Raw genomic sequence first — 25,807 nt, 5'->3', positions numbered from 1 at the left:
TCTCCCTTGGTGTTGTCTCTTTGCTGTCTCAAGCCAACTGAGCAATCTCTCCTCAACATTTCCAGCCTCCCTTATATACCAGGTGAGACCCACCCACAATGATTAGTAATTGGACCATCTACTCAAACAAGGTGAACCACAACCCATGAGATAGACTAACTATACAATTACACATTTCCTTAACAGACTCGGACAAATAAATCACAAAACAATTACAATATAATTAGGCAACACAGATAAGGGTATATGATGCTACACATAGCCACACCTCCAAGGAGCTTGATGACCGTCAATTAATGGAAGCAGCTGTGCAGTGTGTTTGTCATGATCAGTTTTATATTGTGGAGTCTTCTAGTGTCTATAGGGCACGGGTTGCCCCGTGACAGTGAACCTAGTATGGTGAGTTGTTACAGAACTAGTTTGGTGCCTCCTCAAGGACATGTTGACACGACGCCAGGTGAAGCCAGGGATCGAACCGGGAACCTTCCAATTCCCAATCTCCTGAGCCGGAGTGGTTGCTCCCCCCTCTCTTTGGCATACACATAAATCCGTCTACCATTGCTGTGATTCAATGTTCTGTATTATCCGCAACGTATAACTGTTGATTCCTTGTGGTAATGATGTTTGTCAAGAGATGGAGAGATAGAGAAAATACTCAACTCATAAACCCTTATGACGTAATTATTTGACGTTGGATTCAAGTAGGGATGTCCTGATTGAATAACCCAAAACATTTTATTTTCAAATGCAGCGTGCCCATTCAGCAACGCTATATGATTTCTAGACTATTAGGCTTTATTCGTTTTGGTTGGCGAACAGCTCGGACTAGTCAAGGCAGGATTTCAGAGAATGTGCTTATTTAAAGTGCTGAAGGCAAATCGTGTTAATTTATGGCATACATGTTTTCTAGGGGTATTAAGGTCTGCTGAATCCAAATCTGCTGTATGCCAAGCTCAAAAATGGATGCTAAGCCCTCAAAATGGACCATTTAAAGATGGCGGCCACCATTATGCTGAAACATAATAAAACGCCTATATTTTTGACTAAACAAGGTAGAAATATAGACTGAAGTGAATTTTTTTATGTTTTCATATATGGGGAATACAATTCAATATTCTGATTTGGAATCAAGTGTGAGGAAATTGCTTAAAATTCATACATATTGTGAAAATTGACATTTATTGGCGAATATCTTTCCAACCAACTTTATGCAATAATTGATGTTCCCAATAAGTATTTGTACATAGCGTGTACAAGTTAACCAACTCCATAATACTTGTGAAGAAACTGCTTAAAAATAATATTGCATGCCTGTGGTATAAACTGATGGCCTAACTACAATATCAGCCACAAACGGCTTGCTGCTTCTCTATGAATGGTCCAGGCCCTTAAGGAGATAACATCAGTCTAATCACCAAAGTTTCCCCATATGTAGCCATGGTTGGACTAAGACAAAAATTTGGCCCGGAAATTTTCGCGGAATTTGGCCCAGACTGGCCCACCACAACCAGCGTACAGATACTCTACTGACATTTCAGGGGTCGAGGCCCATACAAATACTTGAAATACAAGCCCTTAACACCTCCACATTTAACAGTACAACATAAATGATACACAACCAACAGACAACTAATTTAACATTTGGCCCAGACCGGCCCACCAGAGGGTCAGCCCACCGGGCACATGCCTGGTATGTCCTGTGGCCAATCCAGGCCTGGATGTAGCCCAGCGCATGCTCTAATGATTTAGTTAGGGCACCCAAGTCAGCAACCTTCGGGGTCACCACAGCAGCCAAATCCAATATGGCCACCACATATAAACGGTGTGGGCTGTAATGTTTAAACCAGATGATCAACATATGCAAACTTGTGTATTTCACATTTTTAGACAATTAGATACATGTTGAAATACTTTTCTTTATGATTGGGTGGATGCCTAATTCGTATATTTCCGAGATGGCAGTTATAGGAAGATTTGTTATACCTAAATCTTCCTATAACACTCTTGGTAAACTTGGTGTATTATGATGATTCAATCTATCTAGACTAGAGCACTTTCATTTGCTTATTATTTCCAATACGGTCACCAAAATCTATTGTACATTTTCGCCCAGATTGAGTTAAACTCAAAACAAACAACCTATGCAATTTTCAGATATTGAAACAATAACATAAGTAAGTAAGTAGTTTTGATACCGCTAACATATAAACATTGTTTAGAATTTAAACAATATGTTTAGATCAGACCAGCAATTAATCATTGATACTTCGCCACACGCACACATGCACGCACGCGATTGATGACAACATGTACACCTAATAATGTCTGGTATACTTTCTTCCTCTAAGTAACTGTAGAAGTGACTTTTTGGGATTATCAGTGATGAGCTCATGGATGATGACACGTAGGGTTAACTGCTGCTTTGTAACAAGAAAAATGTGCTCTCAAACTAACCTGGATTCAATTTATCTGCACTACAGCTTTGAAACCATCCTGAAAAGGACACAAACATTGTTCTGTACCTGGCCCATGCTGGGCCCAATGGCCATAAAGGCATTTGTCTATCAATTGTAGTTCTTGCAATCCACTTATTTGAGACATTAAGCATCACACAGCTGGATTGGCTTTGGCTGCGGAAATAACTACTGGGACGTTCCTGTTCATGATATCTGCAATGCTCCTGGTCTCCAAAAGTCACTGGCTTTGCCTCTCTTCCATGTGCTAACAGGCTGTGAATAGGCAGTTTTGGAGGCAACACTGGATCTGACAGGCAACCTACAGTATAGTTGCCCTCACCTTGGAGCCTGTGCAGATCAACTCTGATGTCCAGCGACTCCTTCATCTGCGTCTTCAGCTATCTCGATTCCCCATACAGTACATCTAGCGATTCTAGCCAGTTGTGTTTTCCACATCAACATCTTTCTTTAGCACATCCATGTGGTTGCAGTGGCTAATCCCATCCCCCTGCTATTGTGTCTGCATGGTTGTCATATTCATGATTTCAGTATATGGGACTCCATAACAGTAAGTAGTACAAGTAAGTAGGTCAAAGTGCCTTCTTATCAGAGTCGGAGGTGCCCAGGATCAAAGCCATGGCATAGTCATAGAGGGTATGCACAGGACATCATCATCATACCCGGAAGTTATGCGGGGACGCCTACTGAGTGGGAAAAATAAACACTTTCTGGCCTTGACAGCTCATACCTCCAAACAGAAATCTGATTTCATTAAACAACGTTAAACTCACTTTGCCACTCACTTTATGCATGCACATACCCTATTGTGGTTGAAAGGTGAGTGCTCTACTGAGCAACCAGGCCACCCTCATTTGAGGGTGCCTGCACCAATAATGAGGGTCTACTCTAGACGACAACATACAGTATAAGAACATTCCAATGTTTCTAATGCTAAAGAAAAAACATACAAATAGACACAAGTTTGCCAATATAGTGTGAAATGTTAAGGTACAACAAGGTATTTTCATATTACCTCCATCTTGGACATATTCAAATTAGGTGTCCAGACACACCCAATCATAAAGATAAGTATTCCAAAATGTTTCTTATCGTCAAACATCCTGAAATGGACACCAAGCATGTTCTAAATCATTAGAACATGCCCTGGACTACATCTGGGCCAAATATGGTGCTTTTAGACTGATTAGCACGACATATGCCTAAGGGCATGGACTAAAGAGGACAATTGTCACTATAAATTATATAAAACTGGTTTCTTCACAATTGATCTTAAATCAGAATATTTCATTGTATTCCCCATATATGAAAACATAAAAGAGGACATTTCAGTCTATTTTCTACCATGTTTAGTCAAACATAATCAAACGCAGCACGCGGAGCGGCGGAGTCAGTTCAGTCAGTCAACCTCAAGGGAAGTTCTTGCTTGCTCAAAGGCCCATACTATGCTCAAGGGGTTAACATGCTGCATTACTATGTGGGAGTATACGTGTGTGCAAGTCTCTCACGTCATTCGCTGATGCGGCAGTCAGCTGACTAAGTGGGCAGGCTACTTAAGCTCACTAGACTCCATGCTCTTCCTGCCTTCCTCTGCTCATGGTTCCCCGGTCGTATGTGATGTTTTCTCCCACCACCACCCCAGCACCACCGGTGGGCTCTGCTATCTATGCTCCCCATGGGGGGGGTTATTGTATATCTATCTCCCTGCTCTTATGTTTTATGATGTTGCTTAATCATGCCGAGCAGGGAGAAATCCAGCAGAGCCGAACGCCAAGTCAAATATCATATGCACACTCATTACTCATTCTTCAATAAATATTGTTTAATCTATTCGTGAGTTGTCTGACTGAAATGTGTTTTATTATGTTTCAGCATAGTGGTGGCCGCCATCTTTAAATGGTCCATTTTGAGGGCTTAGCATCCATTTTTGAGCTTGGCATACAGCAGATTTGGATTCAGCAGACCTTAATACCCCTAGAAAACATGTATGCCATAAATTAACACGATTTGCCTTCGGAGTTCATATATTTGGGAAAGTGACCCAGACTAGACATCTGTAGTTGAATGCGTGCAGACATTAAGTTCACCTTCACACCAGGATATCTTACTGCAATTAAAACAAATCCTGCTGCGTATTGTCGGAAGGTGCGCTTCGTTTGGCAGGTGTGAAAGCTCATTTGAAATCTACTTCACGTGAATGCACTCTGCATCAAATAAAGGAAATGAAGCAAACAATGTGGCAGATTGCTACTGTCTGTGCGTAAACATGGAGCGTTGTCACTGTGTGTGTGGAGTGATCATGGGGACTTTCTTCATATATTTCTTCAATATAAATAGGTCTACTTCAAAATTAAACAAAGGTGTTGAGCTCAGCATGATCTACAGTATGTAACTGTAGCTAACATGGCATATACATCATCATTTTATATGATGATGGCTCATTAATAACAAATACATGTATTTGTTATAAATCTTGCGGCATATCTGCAGGGACAGGAGCGTTGTTGTAAATTGGCTAGTTAGTAGGCTAGACCAGTGGTTATCAAACCTTTTACCAGACAAGACATGTACCCCCTGAGATTTCCTGCTGAGCCCCAGCACCACTGGGAGTATAAATACACTTTTTTGAGTGGTGCACTGCACCCACTACCTTACGGAGCTATGTGTGTCTCTGGCTGGCTGGCTGCCTGGGTCTGTCCCTGGCTGCCTGGGTCTGTCCGAGCACGAAAATAGCATGGTTGTTTTTCACCACCAAGTCTCACACGCACATATTAACTTAACTGTATATATGATGATTTCAGGTGTGCCAGTACAGTCATGACAGTACAGTAGAGGGTACAGTAGACGGACCCCCACACGGTAACTCTGTCATTTCTCAACCGTTTCGGACGTGGGGTGGCTTGCCGGAACCGGCCTGGCCCCCTGGGTGCATTCCTGGGGGTCTGCATGTTCTGGGGACCCCCCGGGACCCCCACACGGTAAATGTCATTTCTCGACCATTTCGAATGCGGGGCGGCTCGCCAGAACCGTGGTTCCTGTGGGTCTGGAACTTCCAGGGACCCCCACACGGAGTTGCACCACTCACTTTACACGGGTGTGATTTTTTTAATCTTCTTGAATTGAGCATATATTGTTAGAGACGGCATCAGCTGACGCAAGGCTACACCATGTGTGAATGTGCATGCATGCGAGAGAGAGAGAGAGAGAGAGAGAGAGAGAGAGAGAGAGAGCAGAATGACAATGAGAGCGCATGAGATGAAGCGAGAGAATACTTCTATCACAATACATCTAGTCACTGTTTGGGGAAAATATAACAAGCAACTAGTTTACAATTATAGCTTTTGCATGGCAACAACTCTCTCAAAATGCCTTCCTGTGCGGCTTTGCATGCACGCAATCCGTAACATTTAATAAAAAAATTAAACCAGTGTCTCCGTTAACATAATTAATGGATTGTGTATAGGCGGAATTATGTTGTCCAGCAAAATGCAACGACCCTGCGTGACAGGCTCATACACCGTCAGTGACAGTTCTTGTGAACCTAATGAGCCGTGTTGCAACTTGCAACAGCCTCGCAGAAGCTGTGGTTTGCAACGTTATAAAACTGGACAGTCCACAACAAGCCACCGAGCTGCCACACACGTTTCCACAGCAAACAGGGACTCACATATCACTAGAGACCGTGTGCAATTTGTGTGTACGTGTGGGTGTGGGTGGCGGGGGGGTCTGACATGTGTATAAAGTTACATGGCAGCTTGTTACATTGCAACATGTCGCTTCCGATTTGACAAGCTGAATTCCTTGCGACTTAATCAGCCGGCATCACAGGACCTGCAGCGATTCTCCTCTGCAATGTTCTGGTTTGGACAAATAATTGGTCTGAACTAGGCTTAAATGTTAGGCATTGTGACAGCTATTCAACATGACTGCTTGGGAAGGTAACTTTGACCATAGCTGGTCCATCATCAATGGAGAATCCAAGCTAATAAAAACAAAACAGCAGGCTTTCAATTCCTGAAAAATTGCAATGCGATAATCGAAGCCATCGTATAAATATATATATATAAGATAATCTTGTTTAAAAACATCTGCCTTAACGATGACTGGTGGATGGATGGGTTTCTAAACTGCCCACAGCCCTCCTATGAGACACAGACTGAGTAGAAAAATGGGTGGTATTTTATCATGAACATTAATTATGATGAAGATAGGTTGAAAAGTGGTCCTTTAATACTGCTGCTATAAGAAGTATTTCACATGTGTTTCAATGCTGTTCATGCTTTATGACAACTCCTCATGCACACACATGTAAGTGTGCATCAGCTCCTAACCCTCCAGAGCTGCTCTGCTCTGTGCCAGGGAACAGGAAACACAATGACTGTCTGTAAAGCAGTCAGTCAATCAGTAAACCAGTCGACTAATACTCATACCAGACCAGACAAAAAAAAGGATAGTAATTTCCACCACAGACTAATTAAACCATTCAACCAACCAGTAAACCAGCCAAACAGCCGATGAACCAGTCAGTAACCAGCCAGTCAAGGAGGAACCTGACAACACTCAGTGAACAAGTACCAGTTTGTAAACCAGTAGCATCCAGTAACCAGTCACTCACTCATTCCAAACCAGATTTTTCAGATTTCAGATTTTTATTGAAGGGACAGCCCCTTGAGATGCAGCATCTCATTTTCAAGAGGGACCCATAAAAAACAAAAATACAGAAAAGCATACTGTACACAAATACACAAAATATGCAGTACACAGATACATACAGATATACAAATACATACATATATACACAAATAGCTTGCTCACCAACTTCCACCTACACCACCAACCACCACATAATACACAATGGAGATAAGGTCACAGTGCAGATATCTCAGGGTCATAAAAGGTTACAGTCAGGTTAGAAGCATAGACAAGTTGAGTCTAGATGTGAATGTAAGGAGGTCCTGAAGCTACTATATGATGAGATGGATCTAAGATATAGAGGGAGGTTGTTCCAATCGAATGGGGCTTTGTAGCAGAAAGACCTCCGCCCAACCACATTGGAGATTTTGGGGATTTTAAAGTAAGGGTATTGTAGATGTCTTAGTGGATAGGATGAGGTAGACTGAGTCAGGTACTGTTTTAAGTAAGCAGGGCATCTAAAATAAATGCATTTATAAGTGAATAGATACCAGTGTAGTTGCCGTCTTGATTTAGGCTGCAGCCAATTGAGTGATTTGTACATGAGACAGTGGTGGGTATCATATGGGCATCTCAATACAAACCTGCACAGGGAGTTGTATAAAATATTTAGAGGTTTAAGATGAGAGTCAGTCGTGTTCAGATACACAACATCTGCATAGTCAATCATGGGAAGTATCACTTGAGCAATAATTCTTTTCCTAACATCAAAGGAGAAGCAATTAATAGAACGGTAAAGTGAGCTTAGGCAACCATAGGTTTTTTTGGTAACGTAGTCTATGTGTGGTTTGAAGGTAAGCTCTGGGTCGAGCCACATTCCAAGATATTTAAAGGAGTCAACTTTCTCAAGTTGAGAGCCATTTGAAAAATGAATGTCTATTCCAAGTGTGCTTGCTTGACTGCGTCGTGTGCCAAACACCATGCTGCAGGACTTCCTCTTATTCAACAGTAATTTGTTATTGTGGAGCCAGTTCTGAACAAGGTTGAAATCGGATTGTAAGGATGATTGAATATGAGTTAGGTCAGAGCCAGAATAATATATAACAGTGTCATCAGCATAGAGCTGAACTTGACTGTGTGAGCAAATGTCGGGTAAATCATTAATAAATATAGAAAAAAGGAGTGGACCCAAGGTGGAACCTTGTGGGACACCTTTATCAATAATTGAATAATCTGATTGGGTACCTTGTGAGACAACATACTGGCGCCTATTATGGAGATAGGCATTAAACCAGAGAATGGCATTTCGCTGTAAGCCAATGGCATGGAGCTTGTCAAGAAGTAAATAATGGTCAACCACATCAAAGGCTTTGGATAAATCTATAAATATTGCTCCAGTAAGGAGGCCTTTACTGGAGGATAGGAGTACGTCACTGGTGAATTTTAGCAAGGCTGTAGTGGTGGAAAAATGTGGTCTGAAACCTGATTGGATTGGGGACAGGATGTTGTGGAGACTCAGATAATGTGAGAGCTGATTATAGATTAGTTTTTCAAATATTTTTGCAGTGGTACAGATAATGGAAATGGGACGATAGTTATTGGGATCAGATGTGTCCCCACTCTTAAAGATGGGGGTGACTTTCGCACATTTCCATATTGATGGAAATGAGGAGGTTGACAGAGAGAGGTTAAATAAATCGGCAAGGGGATACATGAGAATGTGAGCAGCAAGTTTGATGAATTTGGATTCAAGGCCATCCGGACCAGCCCCACAGCTTTCCTTCAGTTCACATATGACACGATGTACATCTACAGGTGTGATTTTTTTAAATGAAAAGGATCCATTGTGTGTATTGATTGTAGGAGAGCCGGCTGTGATATACGAGTTTGCATCTGGGGTGTTGGCACAGATAGAGGTAAAGTGATTATTAAGGGCTTGGGAAATATGCAGTGGGTCAGATATTATATCATTATTAATTTTGAGGTGTTTTATGGAGCTTTTATTGTTTTTGTTAAGAAAATGATTTAATTTATTCCAAAACTGTTTGGGGTTATGGAAGTCATGTCTGAAGCTATTTTTATAGTGATCTGATTGTGCATTCCTTGTTTGAGTTTTGCATTGGTTTCTGAGAAGTCTGTAATTTTCCCAGTCAACAGGATTATTGGATGTGCGGTGTTTGAGCCAGGCTTTATCCCGTTGTTTGTATAGGTTGAGTAGTTGTGGGTTTATCCAGGGTAGACGTCTACCTTTTACTCTGAGTGTTTTGAAGGGTGCATGTCTGTCAATTATACTGATAACCTCGGAGTGGAAGAAGTTCCATGCATCCTCAGCAGAGGGAATTATTTGAAACCTATCCCAATTGATGGCAATTAAATCGTTGTTAAAGCTGTCTACATTGATATTTCTGGCTTGTCTTACTGTAATATATTTAGGGGGAGACTTTGGGATTTTTATTTTCCATATACAGTAAACGATGGAATGGTCACTTAGAGCATCAGACATGACTCCTGAATTTAGAATCCTGTCGGGATTACTGACAAGAATCAGTCAGTAAACCAGTCAACCAGCAACTAATGAGAAATCAGTAACCAGACAGTAAAGCAGAAACCAGTCAGTCAGTCAGTCAGTCAGTCAACAATAAGCATCAGTAACCAAGATTTAGGGTGAAGTTGCCTCTAGACATTGATTTGGACTCGAGGCTGGTCAGCCTGACCAGCCTCCAGTCCAACTGGAGGCTGGTCGGGCTGACCAGCCTCCAGTTGGACTGGAGGCTGGTCGAGCTGACCAGCCTCCAGTCCAAATGGAATCAAGCTACGCAAGTATCCCCCGTGAGCACAGCCAATCAAATCATGAGCTGCCTGGAGCACAGCCAATCAAATCATGATCTGCCTGGAGCACAACCAATCAAATCATGAGCTGCCTGGAGCACAATCAATCAGATCATGGGATCAAGAATTCTAGCATTCAGAGTGCAGTCTTGGATGGTAGCCTAATCACCATATGTACTGGGCAATGGAGGTGCAGGTTGGTAGGTTCTCAAACTTTTTCATGTCAAGACCCACAAAATGTATTTGGCCACGGACCCCCATCTCAAAATATTTTGTTGAACCCCAGAAGCAATATATATATATATATATATATATATATATATATATATATTCAATGTGCATACATTTTACGCTATGAGCTTGTATATCTGCTATTTTGCTATAAGTGGTTAAAATCTAAAATGACACAGTCACAGATGCTTTCCAGGTTTTAATCGGTTAAACTTAAAACCAAGGCAGTAGCATGCTCATAGGGAGCGGTGTGATGCCCACGCTGTCGACTCAAGAGCCAGTTGCGTGTGGTGGGAATCAGTTGACCAGTCCTAAAGGCAACTTCAATTTGGGGGGCTTTGACATGAAATGTTTGAGAACCACTGCCCTAAACAACAATTGAACGGGTCAGTAAACCAGTCCACATGAGTAAGCATACCTGCAGTTCCTGTTCCTTTCTGGTGTGATCTTGTCGGATGGCATCACTCATGTTGGCCTTCATCTCCGCCAGAATGCAAAATAAGGAGTCAAATTCCTCCTCCAGATCTCTGGTTACTTCAGATGAATTCTCCTGGTATGACAGAAAGTTATTGGTTTCAGATTCTACCAGGAGCTCATGGCTGTCTAGTACTGTGGGATTTCTATCCTACCAGGATTTGTAGTACTGCAGGTTTTATATCCAACCATATCGCAAACCGCACAAATGCAACTCCTTGGTTTCATGCAACTACTCGTAGTTGCGAGTAGTTGCAAACTTGCATGGCGAATCATTGGTGCAGTTTGGGCTGGATTTCCATCCTACCTATCCAGGACCTCTAGTACCAGCTCAGTGGCCTTGTGGTTAGAGTGTCCGCCCTGAGACTGGAAGGTTGGGATTCGATCCCCGGGCCGGGTCATACCAAAGACTCTGAAAAATGGGACCCAGCAGTGTCTCCCTGCTTGGCATTGGTTGGAATAGGTTAAGTCCCTGCGACATACTAGCGTCATGTCCAGGGGATGTACTTGTATGTACATCATGTCCAGGGGGTGTACTTGCAGAATAAGATAAAACAGCGTACATCCTCCGATCTTGGTGCTGAGCCAAACTGTTAACCCAGTCTGACCTGAGATCAGATTCATACGAGGTTTCCGCCGGACACACACTGGTCTGATGAACCCATTCTGACCTGAGATCAGATTCTAAAAAATGTCAGTCGCTCTTCGATTTTTCAAAAATAGCAGACCTACAAGCTCGTATCGCGCCACTCTGTGGCGCGATATGAGCTTGTAGATCTGCTATTTTTCAATAGCTAAAGCATAACATGATGCTGACACCAAAATGGGTGCCCGTTCAGAATGGGTTAAAGTAAACTAACAGATATCATGAACAAAAACAAGGGCTCGCAACTCACTTTGTAATGCTCCAGGTAAGTTTATTCACAATCACAGCAGGCAGGATTGTGAATAAACTTACCTGGAGCATTATAAAGTGAGTTGCGAGTGAGTTGCGAGCCCTTGTTTTTGTTCAGGTGGTGTACTTGTACATCAAGATGCCTCACGCTACAGAAACAAGAGATAGGCTCCTGCCTCATCACTCGGCAAGGCTTACTCTAGTACAGCTGGATTTCTATCCTAACAGGACCTCAAGTAGTGCTGGTTTTCTATCCAGGACTGGGTTTCTGTGCTCACCTGCAGTGCAGACAACGTATCACTCAGTGTCTCCATGAAGTTATGCAGCTCTTCATTCTTATTGGATAACGTCGCTATAATCCTCTGCAGGGCCTCCTGGGAAGCAACACAGACACACACACACACACGCACACACACGCACACGCACACGCACACACGCACGCACGCACGCACGCATGCGCACGCGCACACACACACACACACACACACACACACACACACACACACACACACACACACACACACACACACACACAATTAGCATAAAGTAGCCTAAAATAGAAACAAATAGAAGCAATTTAAGAGCAGACAGATACAGTATGAGTAACTATATATGAGCACAGAAGTCATGATGCATCATGGGTATAACATTCTGACCTGATTCTCCAGGGCGTATGAGTCAGACACACACACACACACACACACACACACACACACACACACACACACACACACACACACACACACACACACACACATCTCTTAAGGTTGACTTCCCAACTAGGCCAGAGAACAAGATACAACGCAATTGTACTGCTGTTATTTCTAGTAATGCTACTACTATTACTACTAATAAAAATACTGAATCAAGTATTAGGTTATATAGTATTATGATTGTTGTTAGTGTGGTTGCTGTAGGCAACACACACTATTGTTCTAGGTCCGAGAACCTTTATGTCACCTAAAGTAATCCTGTTTTTTGTTAACCTTTTTTTGTTCATTGAGTTCAATGGACGTTTTTTGTAACCTTTTCTGCAATCTGGGAATGCATCTGCAAAACAAACGGCCCTTTTTTCAACAGTCTGTCTCGATAGACTACCTATTCTATAACCCCAAAAGGCAAAAGTCCATTATTGTCACTTTTCTGATTGGACAATATGAGGTCCAATCAGACAGGAGTGACATCACAATATGTAAATATACAAATGGCAAGACAGAATTAATCAAGAACAGAACATTCTGGTATAAACCCATGTGTGCAGATTGCTTCCCACACGAAGAATCAATACATGCGTGGCTCGCGTCAGTGCAACCACACTTGCAATCTCCCAAAATTATTATTGTTATTAATAATAATAATAATCTTGTTATTAGCTGGTGTTTGGCCAGTTACACAGCTCCATGTGTACATGGATACACTGTAGTGGAGTCAATACAGTGAATCCATGTACACACGTCTAGTACTGACCAGCCACATAAAGCCCAATCACTCTGCTGCTGCTATAGAGTCAGGTGTCTGAAACACAATATCTGTGTGTGTGTGTGTGTGTGTGTGTGTGTGTGTGTGTGTGTGTGTGTGTGTGTGTGTGTGTGTGTGTGTGTGTGTGTGTGTGTGTGTGTGTGTGTGTGTGTGTGTTGTAAATCGAGCTTGAAAGCTACTGTTTCTAAACCTGAGGGTTTGGGCTGACTTCACAGCAGCCAACAACTACTACTAATACTAGTAGTACTGTAATATAGTACTAGTAGCAGCAGCAGCAGCAATAGTAATGGCAATCATTACATTATAGAAATTGATTTTTCAGTGGGACAGAAAGAGAGGAAGAAAGAGACGAGAGAATGGACAGAGATGACCTCTCCTCTCCCTCCCCTCCTACCCTGATCCTTTGTTCCATTCTATTCTCCGGTTCTTTTCATTCCCTCTCTCTTTGTGGACCCCAGGAAGAGTAGCTGCTACTAAGGTAGTAGCTAATGGGGATCCAAACAAACAATAAACAATAAATAAACTTTCTTTCCATGTCCACACTGACCTCCATGGCTGCCTACACACACCCCACCCAGCCACCTCTACAGTGGTGCACTTTCTCTGGGGCTGTCACACATTCAGCGGTGGGGATGGACCCTCCAGTGAAGTGGTTCTCAACCTTATTCATTTCAAGAACGTATGCATTAGGCCACGCCACGGAACCCCAATTTGATATAAATGATAATAATGTCTGGGGCCCCAATCTCTGCAAAACTCCTCAGTACACTCTGAGCGTGTACCCTATGGCTATGGGTCCATTTGGAGCCCATTCTGGAGCGGCCATAGCTGAATGGGTAGACTAGAGAGGCTGCCTGCATGAGAAACAGAAGGTCCCAGCATTCGATTCCCCGGCCCTGGTAATCTGCCGAGGTGTCCCTGCGCACTCCTAACTGCCCGTTCACGTCTGACCACTTGGGCAATCAGTTAGGTGAAGCTGAAAACTGAATTTCCCCCATGGTATCAAATAGTATTATATATTATGAATATGATATTATTATCAATCATTATATTATTATTAGCAGATTACTATGAAAAACCTGCAAAAGCCGTCCGACACTCCGTCACACCACCTATATGGCCGTCAGTTCCTCACACCTTGTGACACGACACTGTCCTCATCAAACCCTGGATAGCCATACATGGAGAAGACTGGATCATCACCTAGGTCTGCATATATGGAGCCGGCCAGCAACTCTACATCTGACCTCAAACCTCAAACCTTTAGATCTCCATATGGAGCTGACCTGTTCTGACATTCCATATGTTGATCCTATACCCACCCGTCTATTCTCTTCGATGTCTCCCTTTTGACTGATAACTGTCCATTCAAACTCTATACGGATGAGGTCACTTCTTGCCCTCAGGGCGTCTTACTGGTTATAGGCCTATGACTTACAGAACCCATATAATATACAAAGCTACACAGGATTTAAATTGTAGCTTTGTATATTTGGAGCTGAAGTTGAAACCAGTTTTGCTTTTGTAGCAGCTACAAACATCAGATGTATCTTTGTATCTTAATTTCACTCGCTTCCATCGAAAATGAATGGTAACACAGTAACACAGTATCTTTGTAGCTGCCATTTGTGAATGCAGCAACAGGGTCAATTTGTACGCCTGGTGGCCCCCCGGACCCCACGTTGATACTAGTGTTCCTGCAGAATCAGGTGCCCAGATTCATGCTCTGGGGCACCCTTCCCAAGCTACCCATGGTCAAATAAACATCAGGAGTTAGGCTTTTATATGGTCCATGAATCATGATGATGTCACGACGACCTAAGCCCCCAGGTGCCCAGGTCGTCGTGACATCATCATGACAAAAAGTTTCATATATCTGCGACCTTTGGTCGCAATTTATAGCCTAACATTAGTAGGACTACTGCTATGACTTCTGTTACTTCCTGTGTGTGTGTGTGTGTGTGTGTGTGTGTGTGTGTGTGTGTGTGTGTGTGTGTGTGTGTGTGTGTGTGTGTGTGTGTGTGTGTGTCTATAATCCGATGGATTACATAAGAGTTAATCTGGCTGCTAACTATACCGGTTAGTATATGTACACAAACTGTAAGTACACGTGTGCGTTCGGGACTTCGGGTCTGTGTGTGACTGTGCAAACAATACTTATTGGCATATTGTTAACGTGCAGGTGTAAGCCAATTAAGGCAAGGGAGTTTGTTTATTTGTATAGCACATTTAAACAACCAAGACTACCAAGTCAATTCAATGTGCTTTGTTTATACTGGTGGTAAGCAGTAAAAGTGGTACCACTATAGGCTAGTAGTAGACGTAGTAATGTAATGGTGGTGGTAGTAATACTATACGCAGTAGCAGCAGCAGGTAATGGTGGTATAAGTACGTGTAGGAGCAGAAGGTAGCCTACAGTGGTGGCAATGGCATTACTAATTACCCTGTGTGTCTACATAGTAATTAGTAGCCTAGTAATAAACAAGTTACACTAAGTAGCAGCAGCAGCAAGTGGTGACAGTAGTAGTTCTAATAGTAACGTCACTACTAAAAGTATCCTACTACCATTAACTAAATGTCTCTAAAGGCTCTGAGCAGCAGGTGCAGTTTAATATAGCGGCACTTCCGGGCGCGCGAGACGTAAATAGAACCCTGTAATCATTATTAATCTGCGAACAAGTATCGTCGTATCATCGAGAGAGAGCAACGAAAGGTGAAACACGAATCATACGTCATTTATTTCACTTATATCATGTCGTGACATATTGACATTCTCGCTCTCTCGTTTCTCAGCCTATATTGCAATGCTCTCGCTCTCTCTCTCTCTCACTCCCTTGTTTATAGCCTACGGTCTCTCTCTCTCTCTCTCTCTCTCGCTTACCTTCTGTGCGTCCATTCTCTTTCCTTCTTTCGGAGGACTTTTTTCCCCCTCGAAATGTTTTTAGAACGAAGTATAAACGACAGACGAGAGAGATATCTCTCCGCCCGCCCCCTTTCTTCCTTCTGCCCGGTGGACAGAAGTCTGCGCGCATGGGCGGTCCCGTCCGGCCGGGGGCTCCGTTCCCGTCGTTCCGTTGCCGTTCGGTCAATGTGGACGCCTGGACGCGCGCTGCGTTCAAGGTGCGCCTGTGAAATGGAATGCCGTATATAAACACAAAACACACAGTACCCGTTACTTATGTTATGAGAGCACTATGGAGCATTGCAAAGGCAGATGAGTCTGTCTGGCTAGTGGCTATACGCGAGGCAAGAGCATCCCATCCCCATCCTCTGACAGCACCTGCAAGGTTCTGACAAGAGGATAGATTTTCTGTTTCCCAAATAGCTGGAGTCTTCCAACATTCAGCTCGAGCAGCAATACAGGGCCACAACAATGGAAACTAGTCCCAGGGACTTTTTTGTGTTATCCTTTTCGACTGTATAACTTGTGACGTTTACATTTCTGTCCAATAAAGTATTCAATATTCCAAGCAATGATTACTATCAAAATACAGAACTTTTTTGTATGTAGGCTACACAACTTATTCATAATCGCCACAACTGATTGCAAAATGTAAATCACGCACTGTATCATCTTCTGGGTCAATCAATAAACCAAACACAGAAAGATACTTCATCTTATTTGTGTAAGGTGAACACGTTTTATTGCAAAACTGCAATTCATAATCAGAAATACAAAAATTTAAAACATTCAACAATATAAGATTATGGCACATTCTGAATACATACACACAAAACCAGGGCTGAAAGGTCGTCTGGGAATTGCTGATTTGCACCAACAGTAAACACAATATAAACATATAGATTCACAATACAATAAAAACAAAATAAGTAACAAAAGAAAGAAGAAGAGTAATATTACAGTGCAGAATAATAATAATAAAGGGCAGTGGCTTTTAACCATGATTTAAAAGAAGCTAGAACCTGGCGCTGCAGTTTTCTGGGACTTTGATCCCAGATAATGTAGTCCATAAAAAAATTAAGCTGTCTTCTTCACGTTTATTTCCAATTCTGACCTGTCCCAGATGACGTGGGTGGCCTCACTGGCCTGGATGGAACATGATATCATAACTGTATTTTAGCCATAAACCATTCAATGTTTTAAAACAGCAATATTTTGGATTAAGTCATTTGACATACCGAGAGCCAGTGTTCAAATGGAGTGATATATGCTCTACTCTACTTTCTCTGCATTAGTAAGGACTCGAGCAGCAGTGTCTGAATCAACTGCAGTCACCTGGTCGACCTGTAAAGACACCATTACAGTAGTCACCATTACAGTAGTCAAGCCAAGTCAAGTGTTTCCAAATCCTGCTGAGGCATAACTCCAGTAATCCATATGTTCTACAGTTCTACTTCTATTGGTCATAGTAGGCTGATTTAACCCATTCTGATCGGGCACCCATTTTGGTGTTGGCATCATGTTATGCTTTAGCTATTGAAAAATAGCAGATCTACAAGCTCATATCGCGCCACCGAGTGGCGCGATACGAGCTTGTAGGTCTGCTATTTTTGAAAAATCGAAGAGCGACTGACATTTTTAGAATCTGATCTCAGGTCAGAATGGGTTCATCAGACCAGTGTGTGTCCGGCGGAAACCTCGTATGAATCTGATCTCAGGTCAGAATGGGTTAAGGGTGTTTCTCAGGGTATAAATAATCACTCAAGCTCAAACTAAACATTCACACAAAGACCTGATTCTGAAAGAACCACCACGCACACAGACATTATGTACTATGATGTTAATACGTAATCGTTAATCGATTAATCACCATTAAGACATTCTTCAATTCAACTTTTAACAATTATTTGAACATTCTGTGAAAAAAATCATTGGGCGGTTTTCTGTGAATTTAATGCCGTCTGCGGCTGCGCGCTGTGGGGCATTTTTTTTTAAAGGCCCCTCCACCTTGGTAGCCATGCACAGAAACAGCTCTGCTCTGCACTTTTCATTTCATTTTATTCCTCATAAAAGATGCCATTACCTGGCCCTGCATCTCAAATGGTCAAATAAATATTTTGAATACAATATGCCTTTTTGTATTCTTACTTTATATCAGCAAAATGTTGATTTTATGTTAGACATTAGTGAGGGAAATTAAGATTCTCAAAAAAAAAAGAAAAAAAGAAACAACGCCGCTTATCAACTAACCAGGTAATCGATCGATACGGTTATCAATCAATGAATGAATTTGATAATTAGAATCCCTAATATGTACATACTGTATAAAATACACACTTCATAGCATTGGCAATTTGTTTCCTTATATATTATCGGAAAAAACATTATATTAACACAGAATCTTTGGACATATGAAACTATACTCTTAACTATAGTTTGAGACAGGGAAAAAGATTGTGTGTCTGTGTTTGTATATAATCTTATAGAATATATTTTTTATTTTTAAGGCTTGCTTAAAGGAAACCTCATCACACAGGATTCTGGGTAAGGAAGTCCTTTTCCTCCAGGAGGCCAATGAGCTGGCAGAAGCTCTCTCTAACGGCGGCCATGTCGTCCAATGAGGTGGGCTGCAGCACCCAACTTTTGCCGAGCGCCAAAGGTTCCAGTTCAAGGTACTTCCTGATCTGAGGGAATGGAGAACCGGGGTTGCGTTTAGTACTAGAACAAATACTTTGAACTACAGTACTAGTAATTACTTTCACTGATCGATCGCAGGAACATTCATAGAATTGACATTAAAGTCATGAAATTAAAAATGCATTTATTATTTTACTGTAATTTTGTACTTTACCATCTTATTTTATCAATAGAATTCAGATTCTACTTAACTGGCTCCCCCAGGTTTAAGGTGTACACACTGCTGCATTTTCTGACCCGAATATCGGAGAGAAGTTGGGGTCTGTTTTTCAGGAAAGAAAATGCACCAGTAATACCTTTAGTGCCGAAGTGACCTTGATCAAGATGCTGAACCCCGAATTGCTACCGATGAGCAGGTTGGTGCCTTGCATGGTTTTCCTCTGCCATTGGTGTATAATGAGTGTGTGAATTGGTGAATGAAATGCACAATCTATGTAAAGCGCTATATAAATGCACCATTCCCCATTTATTTATTTACTTAGTGTTGGAGCTATTCACTATTTTGTATTTCACATTTATTTGTTGGATTTGTTTGGTAGAATTATTGTATGCATTATTATTTCAGTTTATTTGTGTTCCAGTTAAAGGCTTTTATTTTGAAGGTATTGGGCAATTGGGTGTGCACAGGTGAATTTATTTAACTGTCATCAGACAGGCACTCATTCAGATTTCAGTTTGGCACTGGGAAGGTGCACAAGTTTTTACCAGGGTGACAGGGTCAAAGCAAACTAGCAAAGCAGTTATTTCCATCATTCATACATAGTCTGGATTTTCGGTGGTGGGGTGACCACCGAACTACAACATGACGTCACGAGCCGCGGTGAAGAGCAAACCACCGCCACCGCTCCATCTCTCTGTTTTTACTCACCACCGCTCAACGTTATTTCAGCTCCGGTGGTCAGCTCACCACCGGAGCGGTGGTCACCTCACCACCATAAATCCAGACTATGAATAGGCCTTAATGTGCTGGTACCTCATGGACACTGCGTGCGGCGGGTCGGTCCATGTGATTGGCCAGGATGAGGAAGGGCTGGGTGCAGAGCTGAGGGTGCTGAAGAGCTGAGTGAAGCTCAGATCGGGCACTTTCCAGAATGGAGTCGCTGGACGCAGAGTCTATGACGAAGACCACCGCCTGGGTTCCCTGATAGTATCTGGACCAGTACTTTCTAATGGTCTCACTACCTGTTACATAAGAGTAGAGTATTTTAAAATATATGTTTCTAATCCAATCTGTAATTAATCTACTTTCAACTAGTAATTACTATTGGAATTATGTAATATATTCTGGGTGTTCTATGACAATACCTGAACCAGTACACTAATGTAGGGGTTCTCAACGTTTTTGGCTGGGGACCCCCGGAAATTCTTTGCCCATGTCTCGTGACTCTTTCCATTTTCCAGCCATTCAGTTGAAATGGCTGGTTGAGAACCCCTGCACTAATTGTCTAATTACACGGTACACAAGTACAGCATTTTAATATTCTAATATCTCTCATCACCCAATACTTAAAGGGACATTTCACCGCTGGAATAAATTGCAGTAGAGAACAATAGCACGATTCGATATGTGCACCCTGTGGCCAGAAAAATAATGTATACAGTCTGTGTGTTTGACTATAGGGTTTGATTGGATTTCTGATTTCCTACAATAACCATGATGCCTTGGTGCACTGCCCCACCTTGTGGAGAGGGGGAGGGCTGTCTTACTGAGACAACATGTAGTCCAGAAAGGAAGTGAGCCCAGTGTCTATGACATCACTGGCACAAATAATAAAATATCTAAAAACACATATTACACGCACACAAACGCCAGGAATTGTGTTTCTTGTGTCCTAAACACCATTAAAATAAGATCTGGTTGCAAAAGGGATGAAGAGACTTTAAAATTAATGTTTGCTGCTTGTCCACCTCTCTCTGCTGATTTATTCTAGTCTTGGGGCCACTGAATGGGGCCAGTCACTGTAAGGGACACACATTAGGCAGTGGCTTTTAATGCTCCACTTCCCCTGCCTATCCTTAAGCCTTATGTTCCCTTTAGATTCTGTGTTTTCTGTGGTCTAAAGCTGGGCTTTGGGGGGTGTGACCAACTCCAATTGTGATAGTAAGTAAGTAAGTAAGTAAGTAAGTACATTTTATTTATATAGCACCTTTCACAGAGAGGACTCACAAAGTGCTTTATATACAATAAAAATACAGAACAAAGTAAACAAGCAAGAAGACAGCGCAAAGTAAGGCACCAGACGTAAAGGTTTTGTATATAATTTCATTGTTATGCCGAAAACACACCCATGTGTATTTTGGGCATAACAATCTATTGACCTAGTAAAATGCCTTTTGACATAAAAATGACAAGGTCTTAGATGAAGGATACGAAGGATCACATCACCCAGGCCTGTACCTCAGTGTTCAAATGGACAAGTTATAATACTACAGAGGGAAATATATTAATAATACAAATAATAATAATAATAATAAGTAGTATTAGAAGTATCTAATAATAAGTAGTAGTATTAGAAGTATATATATTATATAGTAATAGTAACTTTACCTCCCAGTTCTTTAATATTCAAAATGGCATCTTTGAACGGAATGCTCCGGATGTCAAAACCTACAAGAAAGAAAGTAATTAGATCATATCCACAAGGGAGAATCGGGGGAATTTTCCATCAAGTCCAGTTCGAGCAGGTAAGGTGGATCAGGTATTAGGGGGTTGCGTTTACATTAACAGATTGATTGATTGATTGAAATATTTATTAACAGTTTGTAGAATTTACAGTACATTTTAAGCACAAACTCAATACAAAGACTGTCAACTGTGAGTGGACGACCCAATTAAGCATTACACTTGTTTACAACAGGGTCCACATTGTTCAATTCATCAAAACATTTAAAGACATACAACCATTTAGAGACATACAAATAGACATTTCTATGTAGCTAAAGAACAGAACAGGAATTCATCATATGGGAAGCAAAAAAGGGAAAATATACAAGCACTGGGAAAATATACAATATACAGTGAGGGAAATGGGGTGGGGGGGTGGGGGGGATTCAGATTTTACAGAGGCCAGTTTCGAATTGCAGCCATCCGTAGGTGCCCTTTGAGAGCGGTTTTGAAGGAGTCAAGGGATTCACATGTCTTAATGACTGTTGGTAGGGCGTTCCACATTTTGGTGGCATAGGAGCGAAAAGAATTTAGTCCCTTGTTTGTGCCGAATCTGGGTTGTACATGGTTTGTTGCACTCCCTCTGGTGTTGTGGGTGTGGACTTCGTTTACATTAAGGAAGTATTTAGACAGGTACATGGGTATCTTGGTGGTGTATCGAATCTTGTGGACCAGACCCATTGCAAGATGCTGTACTCTGTCGACGACCCTAAGCCATCCCAGCCTGTCAAAGTGGGCAGGGGTGAGGTGGGTTCGGGGGGTGAGGCCAAGTAGGAGCCTGACCAGTTTGTTTTGGGAGGTCTGGAGCCTTGTTTTTAGGGCCTTTGAGGTGCTGTGGTACCAAGAGGTGGATGCATAGTCAAAGAAACCTTGTACGAGGGCTCCTGTTAAGGTCTTCAAGGTGTTTTTGCTGACCAGTGAGGAGATCCTGTAAAGGAATCTTGTTCTTTGATTGACTTTTTTGATTACGTTGGTGGCCATTTTATCACCGGAAAGATTAGCCTCCAGGATGGAACCTAGGTAGGTAATTTGATCTTTTCGTGTGATAATATTGTCACCCACTCTAACCAAGAAGCCATCTGCCTTGCTGAGTTTACTATTTGATCCGAAGAGGATGGATTCAGTTTTTCCCAGGTGTAAGGATAGTTTGTTATCAGCGAGCCAGGTGCAGATTCTACCGAGTTCAGAGCTGAGGGTCTTTTCAACCTGCAGTTTGTTCCTGTCCGAGACCAGCAGTGCTGAGTCATCTGCGAACAGGAACAAGTTGCAGTCACAAGCTGAAGTCATGTCGTTAACATAAATTAGGAACAGTAAAGGCCCTAGTATGCTTCCTTGTGGGACACCACAGCTCACTGGGAGGGGAGGGGACAGTGTTCCGTTCACCTCCACCATCTGTTCTCTCCCCTCCAGGTAGGATTGCATCCAGCTCACTGATGTGCTATCAAAACCAATAGCTTTAAGCTTGTTAACCAGTATGGAGTGGTTCACGGTGTCAAAAGCCTTTTGGAGGTCCAGCATGACCATGCCGCAGTATTTTCCAGCATCCACCTCGTGTTTGATGTGGTCGCTCAAATAGAGGAGGCATGTGTCAGTGGAGTGGGATGTTCTGAAGCCAGATTGGAACTCGTACAGCAATTTATTAGTGGCAAGATACTTTTCAACCTGTTCATAGACTATTTTTTCCATCACTTACATTTTGTACTATATTACCTTATTCACTTTGTACTTTATTTTCCCATCATGCTGTACTTATCAGAACCGGAACCAGTACCTGTGGTGGGTTTGATGTTATTGATGTTGGCGTTCTCCTGACTGAGTCTGGTGAGGAGTGAGGTTTTACCAGAGCCACTCAGTCCGATACAGACCACATCATATTCTGTTTTGAGAGCAGGAGGATCCTTACAGCACAACGTCCTGAAACACTGGCAAGACATAGTACTCATGTTACAGTCTGCAGAGTCCGCACTCTTTAAAAACAAAGACAGAGGATGACCCTCATAGTTATCTCTGGATACATCAGGTAAACAATAAACATTCTTACCGTGTCAAAACCCAGTTTTACTATCCAGAGAGTGAAATGTACACATTCTGCCATGTTCTTTCTTTCTTTCTCTTTCTTTCTCTCTCTTTCTTTCTATCTATCTATCACCATTCTTCTTAAATGCAAACCAGTCTTTTCAATAAATAACGGGAACGGGAAGTTGTGGGGAAAATATTTAACAGCCATTTCTTTCACCGAAGGCGTGAAGTTCAAACCCTTGTTAATCTTTCGCTGGGGAGGTGGAAAGGACGGAATTCACCCCCCCCCCCCCCCCCCAAACTACTGTGACGAGTCTGTGATTACAGAACAAGGTATCAATGTTTTACTTCTGCAGTATTTGGACCCTCCCAGATTCTTCTGGGTGCAGACACGCTGAATCCGGTGACAGTTGTCAAGTCAACACAGTTGCATCTGATACTATTGCGTGGTGGAATACGCCATTTCTGATGGGTTCAACTCAACTTTATCTTTTTTTTTATCCCACGATAACCCTTTTTTTTCACCCAGTGTCAATTATCTAATGTAATCCTGGGAGCTACACTTCCTCTGCCAACCTGGGGGGCAGCGGGCTAACCTCATGCTTCCTTCTATGGTAAATGGTGCATTTATATAGCGCCTTTATCCAAGGCACCTTGCATAGATTGTGCATTACATTCACACACACATTCATACACCGATTGCGGTGGAAGCCATACAAGGTACCAAGTTCAACCAGCACATCAGGAGCAATTTGGGGTTCAGTGTCTTGCCCAAGGACACTTCGACATGTAGACAGGAGGAGCCGGGATTCGAACCGCCGACCCATGGATCATTGGACGACCTGCTCTACCTCCTGAGCCACAGTCGCCGTATGCATGAGGAGTCCAAGCTGCTTCTTTTCACCTGACAGGGGGGGAATTTCCCCGGCCGGACGTAGCACGTGGAAGGAACACGTTATTCCGACCAGTTCCTTTCCCCTCCATCAGGCGCCCCAGCTGTCCAGGGGGAGGTAGTTAGAGACCACGATTATTGCATGTTTTTGTGAGGGTACCTACCCTAGGCCTAGGGGGACATGGGGAGAACATGCAAACTCCACACAGAAGAGCCCTTTCGCCAACCCCGCCTCGGGTATGGGCACTGATGACACGGAGGAGGGAGCACGCCCCCAGCTTCCCCAGTGGGAATCAAACCCAGGACCTTCTAGCTGTGAGGCAACAGCACTACCGACTGTGACACCATGCCCCCAACTTTACCTTATTTAATCAATATTGTTACTGTAATGTGTTTATAGTAGCACAGAATTTTAAATTCTCAATAGAGAAAGAGCAGTGGTTCTCTCACCTCTACCTTTTCAGACAAATAATCATATTTGAACTGAGGAGTCGGGACCCCCTTAAAATAATATTTAAACTGGAGAACCCCACCCTGACAAGCACTTGGAATTGTAGAGTTGAGGCATTTTGACTAGGTTCCAGAGATAAATATTGTGAAAAAATATTTGATGGTGTAATAGTATTTTTTGAGGGGCGCTATCCCCTCCTATGCCCCGATTTTAGTGTGTGTGTGTGTGTGTGTGTGTGTAAAGTTAAACACAATCATTAAATGCCTTTGACTGTGAATGTAAAGTGTGTAAAAACAAACATAATTGCGTAAACAGTACAAACATTGAAGATGAAGGTGAGGACGCAAATTCTCATTGGCCGCCGGAATGAGATGATGTAGTCTATTTTATTATGAATCTGATGTATGATGAGAGCGCTCACTTCATACGGTTGTGATTTATCTTTTTGAGGTCTTGACTTAAAACTCCTTACTTACATTGTCACTTTATTGTCATCTGGGGGATAATACTAAATAGACTAGAGTCTACTAAGACTCCCCCTGGGGGTCCCGACCGACAGGTTGAGAACCACCAAACATAACAGAGTACAAATACAACCACCGCAGACAATTGTGTTAGTTAACATGCTCCACGTACCATACAGATTGGTCAAAACAATTTTAGTGACACAAAAACTTAGTGTTGCAGTGTGTAGCTTACCAGGTACTCCATCCTTGTAGGGGTTTTTCAGGGGTGAATAATCGTCAAAACGCGATACTTAAGACATTTTGTAAAGAACGACGAAGAACTACAAAGTCCACCCGTCCAAGTTCACACCGTTCCTTGTCTTTAAATCGTTAGCATAAGGGGTAACATGCTAACGTTCCGTTGTTGTTTCTTTCTCCCTCCCATTCAAATAAAAACTAAGCAGCAGCAGTAGCTTCCAGGCGTCGCGGCACCATTTTATATATGTATTTATGTTCCAACAACGTGGGGTTGACAACAATTCTGCGTTTTGTTGAACTTCCTAGAAGAAAAATACAACCATAACAAAGAGCCCCTACCTACGTACGTGCTCGCGACCGGTGCGTGCGTCAGACGGCGCGTCTGTGTGCGCGCGCACATACGCACGCGCGAGAGAGAGCTGAGAGAGCTGATTGGCCTATTTAGCAGCCAGGGGAGTAACTA

General features: G+C 42.5%; 2 protein-coding genes across 5 annotated transcripts in view; both read right to left on the bottom strand.

Moving 5' to 3' along the window:
• The window catches only part of fsd1l (fibronectin type III and SPRY domain containing 1-like), a 31,218-nt gene extending 15,194 nt beyond the window's left edge, over nt 1-16,024 (bottom strand). For all 4 annotated transcript variants that reach the window (XM_083793082.1, XM_083793083.1, XM_083793084.1 and 1 more), the window contains exons 1-3: nt 15,896-16,024; nt 11,814-11,909; nt 10,585-10,716 (exon numbers count right to left, since the gene is read on the bottom strand). In XM_083793082.1, the coding sequence (XP_083649208.1) occupies nt 10,585-10,716; nt 11,814-11,909; nt 15,896-15,910 (243 nt within the window). In that variant the 5' untranslated portion in view covers nt 15,911-16,024. The remainder of the gene's footprint in view (nt 1-10,584; nt 10,717-11,813; nt 11,910-15,895) is intronic.
• A 1,627-nt stretch (nt 16,025-17,651) lies between these two features.
• Nucleotides 17,652-25,707, bottom strand: LOC310879145 (ADP-ribosylation factor-like protein 15). The gene is made up of 5 exons (XM_083793586.1): nt 25,340-25,707; nt 23,050-23,200; nt 21,162-21,221; nt 19,587-19,795; nt 17,652-18,600 (listed from the first exon to the last, which is right to left on the bottom strand). The coding sequence occupies exons 1-5, from the start codon at nt 25,349-25,351 to the stop codon at nt 18,445-18,447; spliced, it is 588 nt and encodes a 195-aa protein (XP_083649712.1). The 5' UTR covers nt 25,352-25,707; the 3' UTR covers nt 17,652-18,444.
• Nucleotides 25,708-25,807: the final 100 nt, after the last annotated feature.

Source organism: Protomyctophum parallelum (assembly GCF_964188405.1).
Source record: "Protomyctophum parallelum genome assembly, chromosome: 21".
Classification (NCBI taxonomy): domain Eukaryota; kingdom Metazoa; phylum Chordata; class Actinopteri; order Myctophiformes; family Myctophidae; genus Protomyctophum; species Protomyctophum parallelum.
Note: the sequence above shows the minus strand (reverse complement) of the source record. Positions and strands in the feature narration are given on the sequence as shown.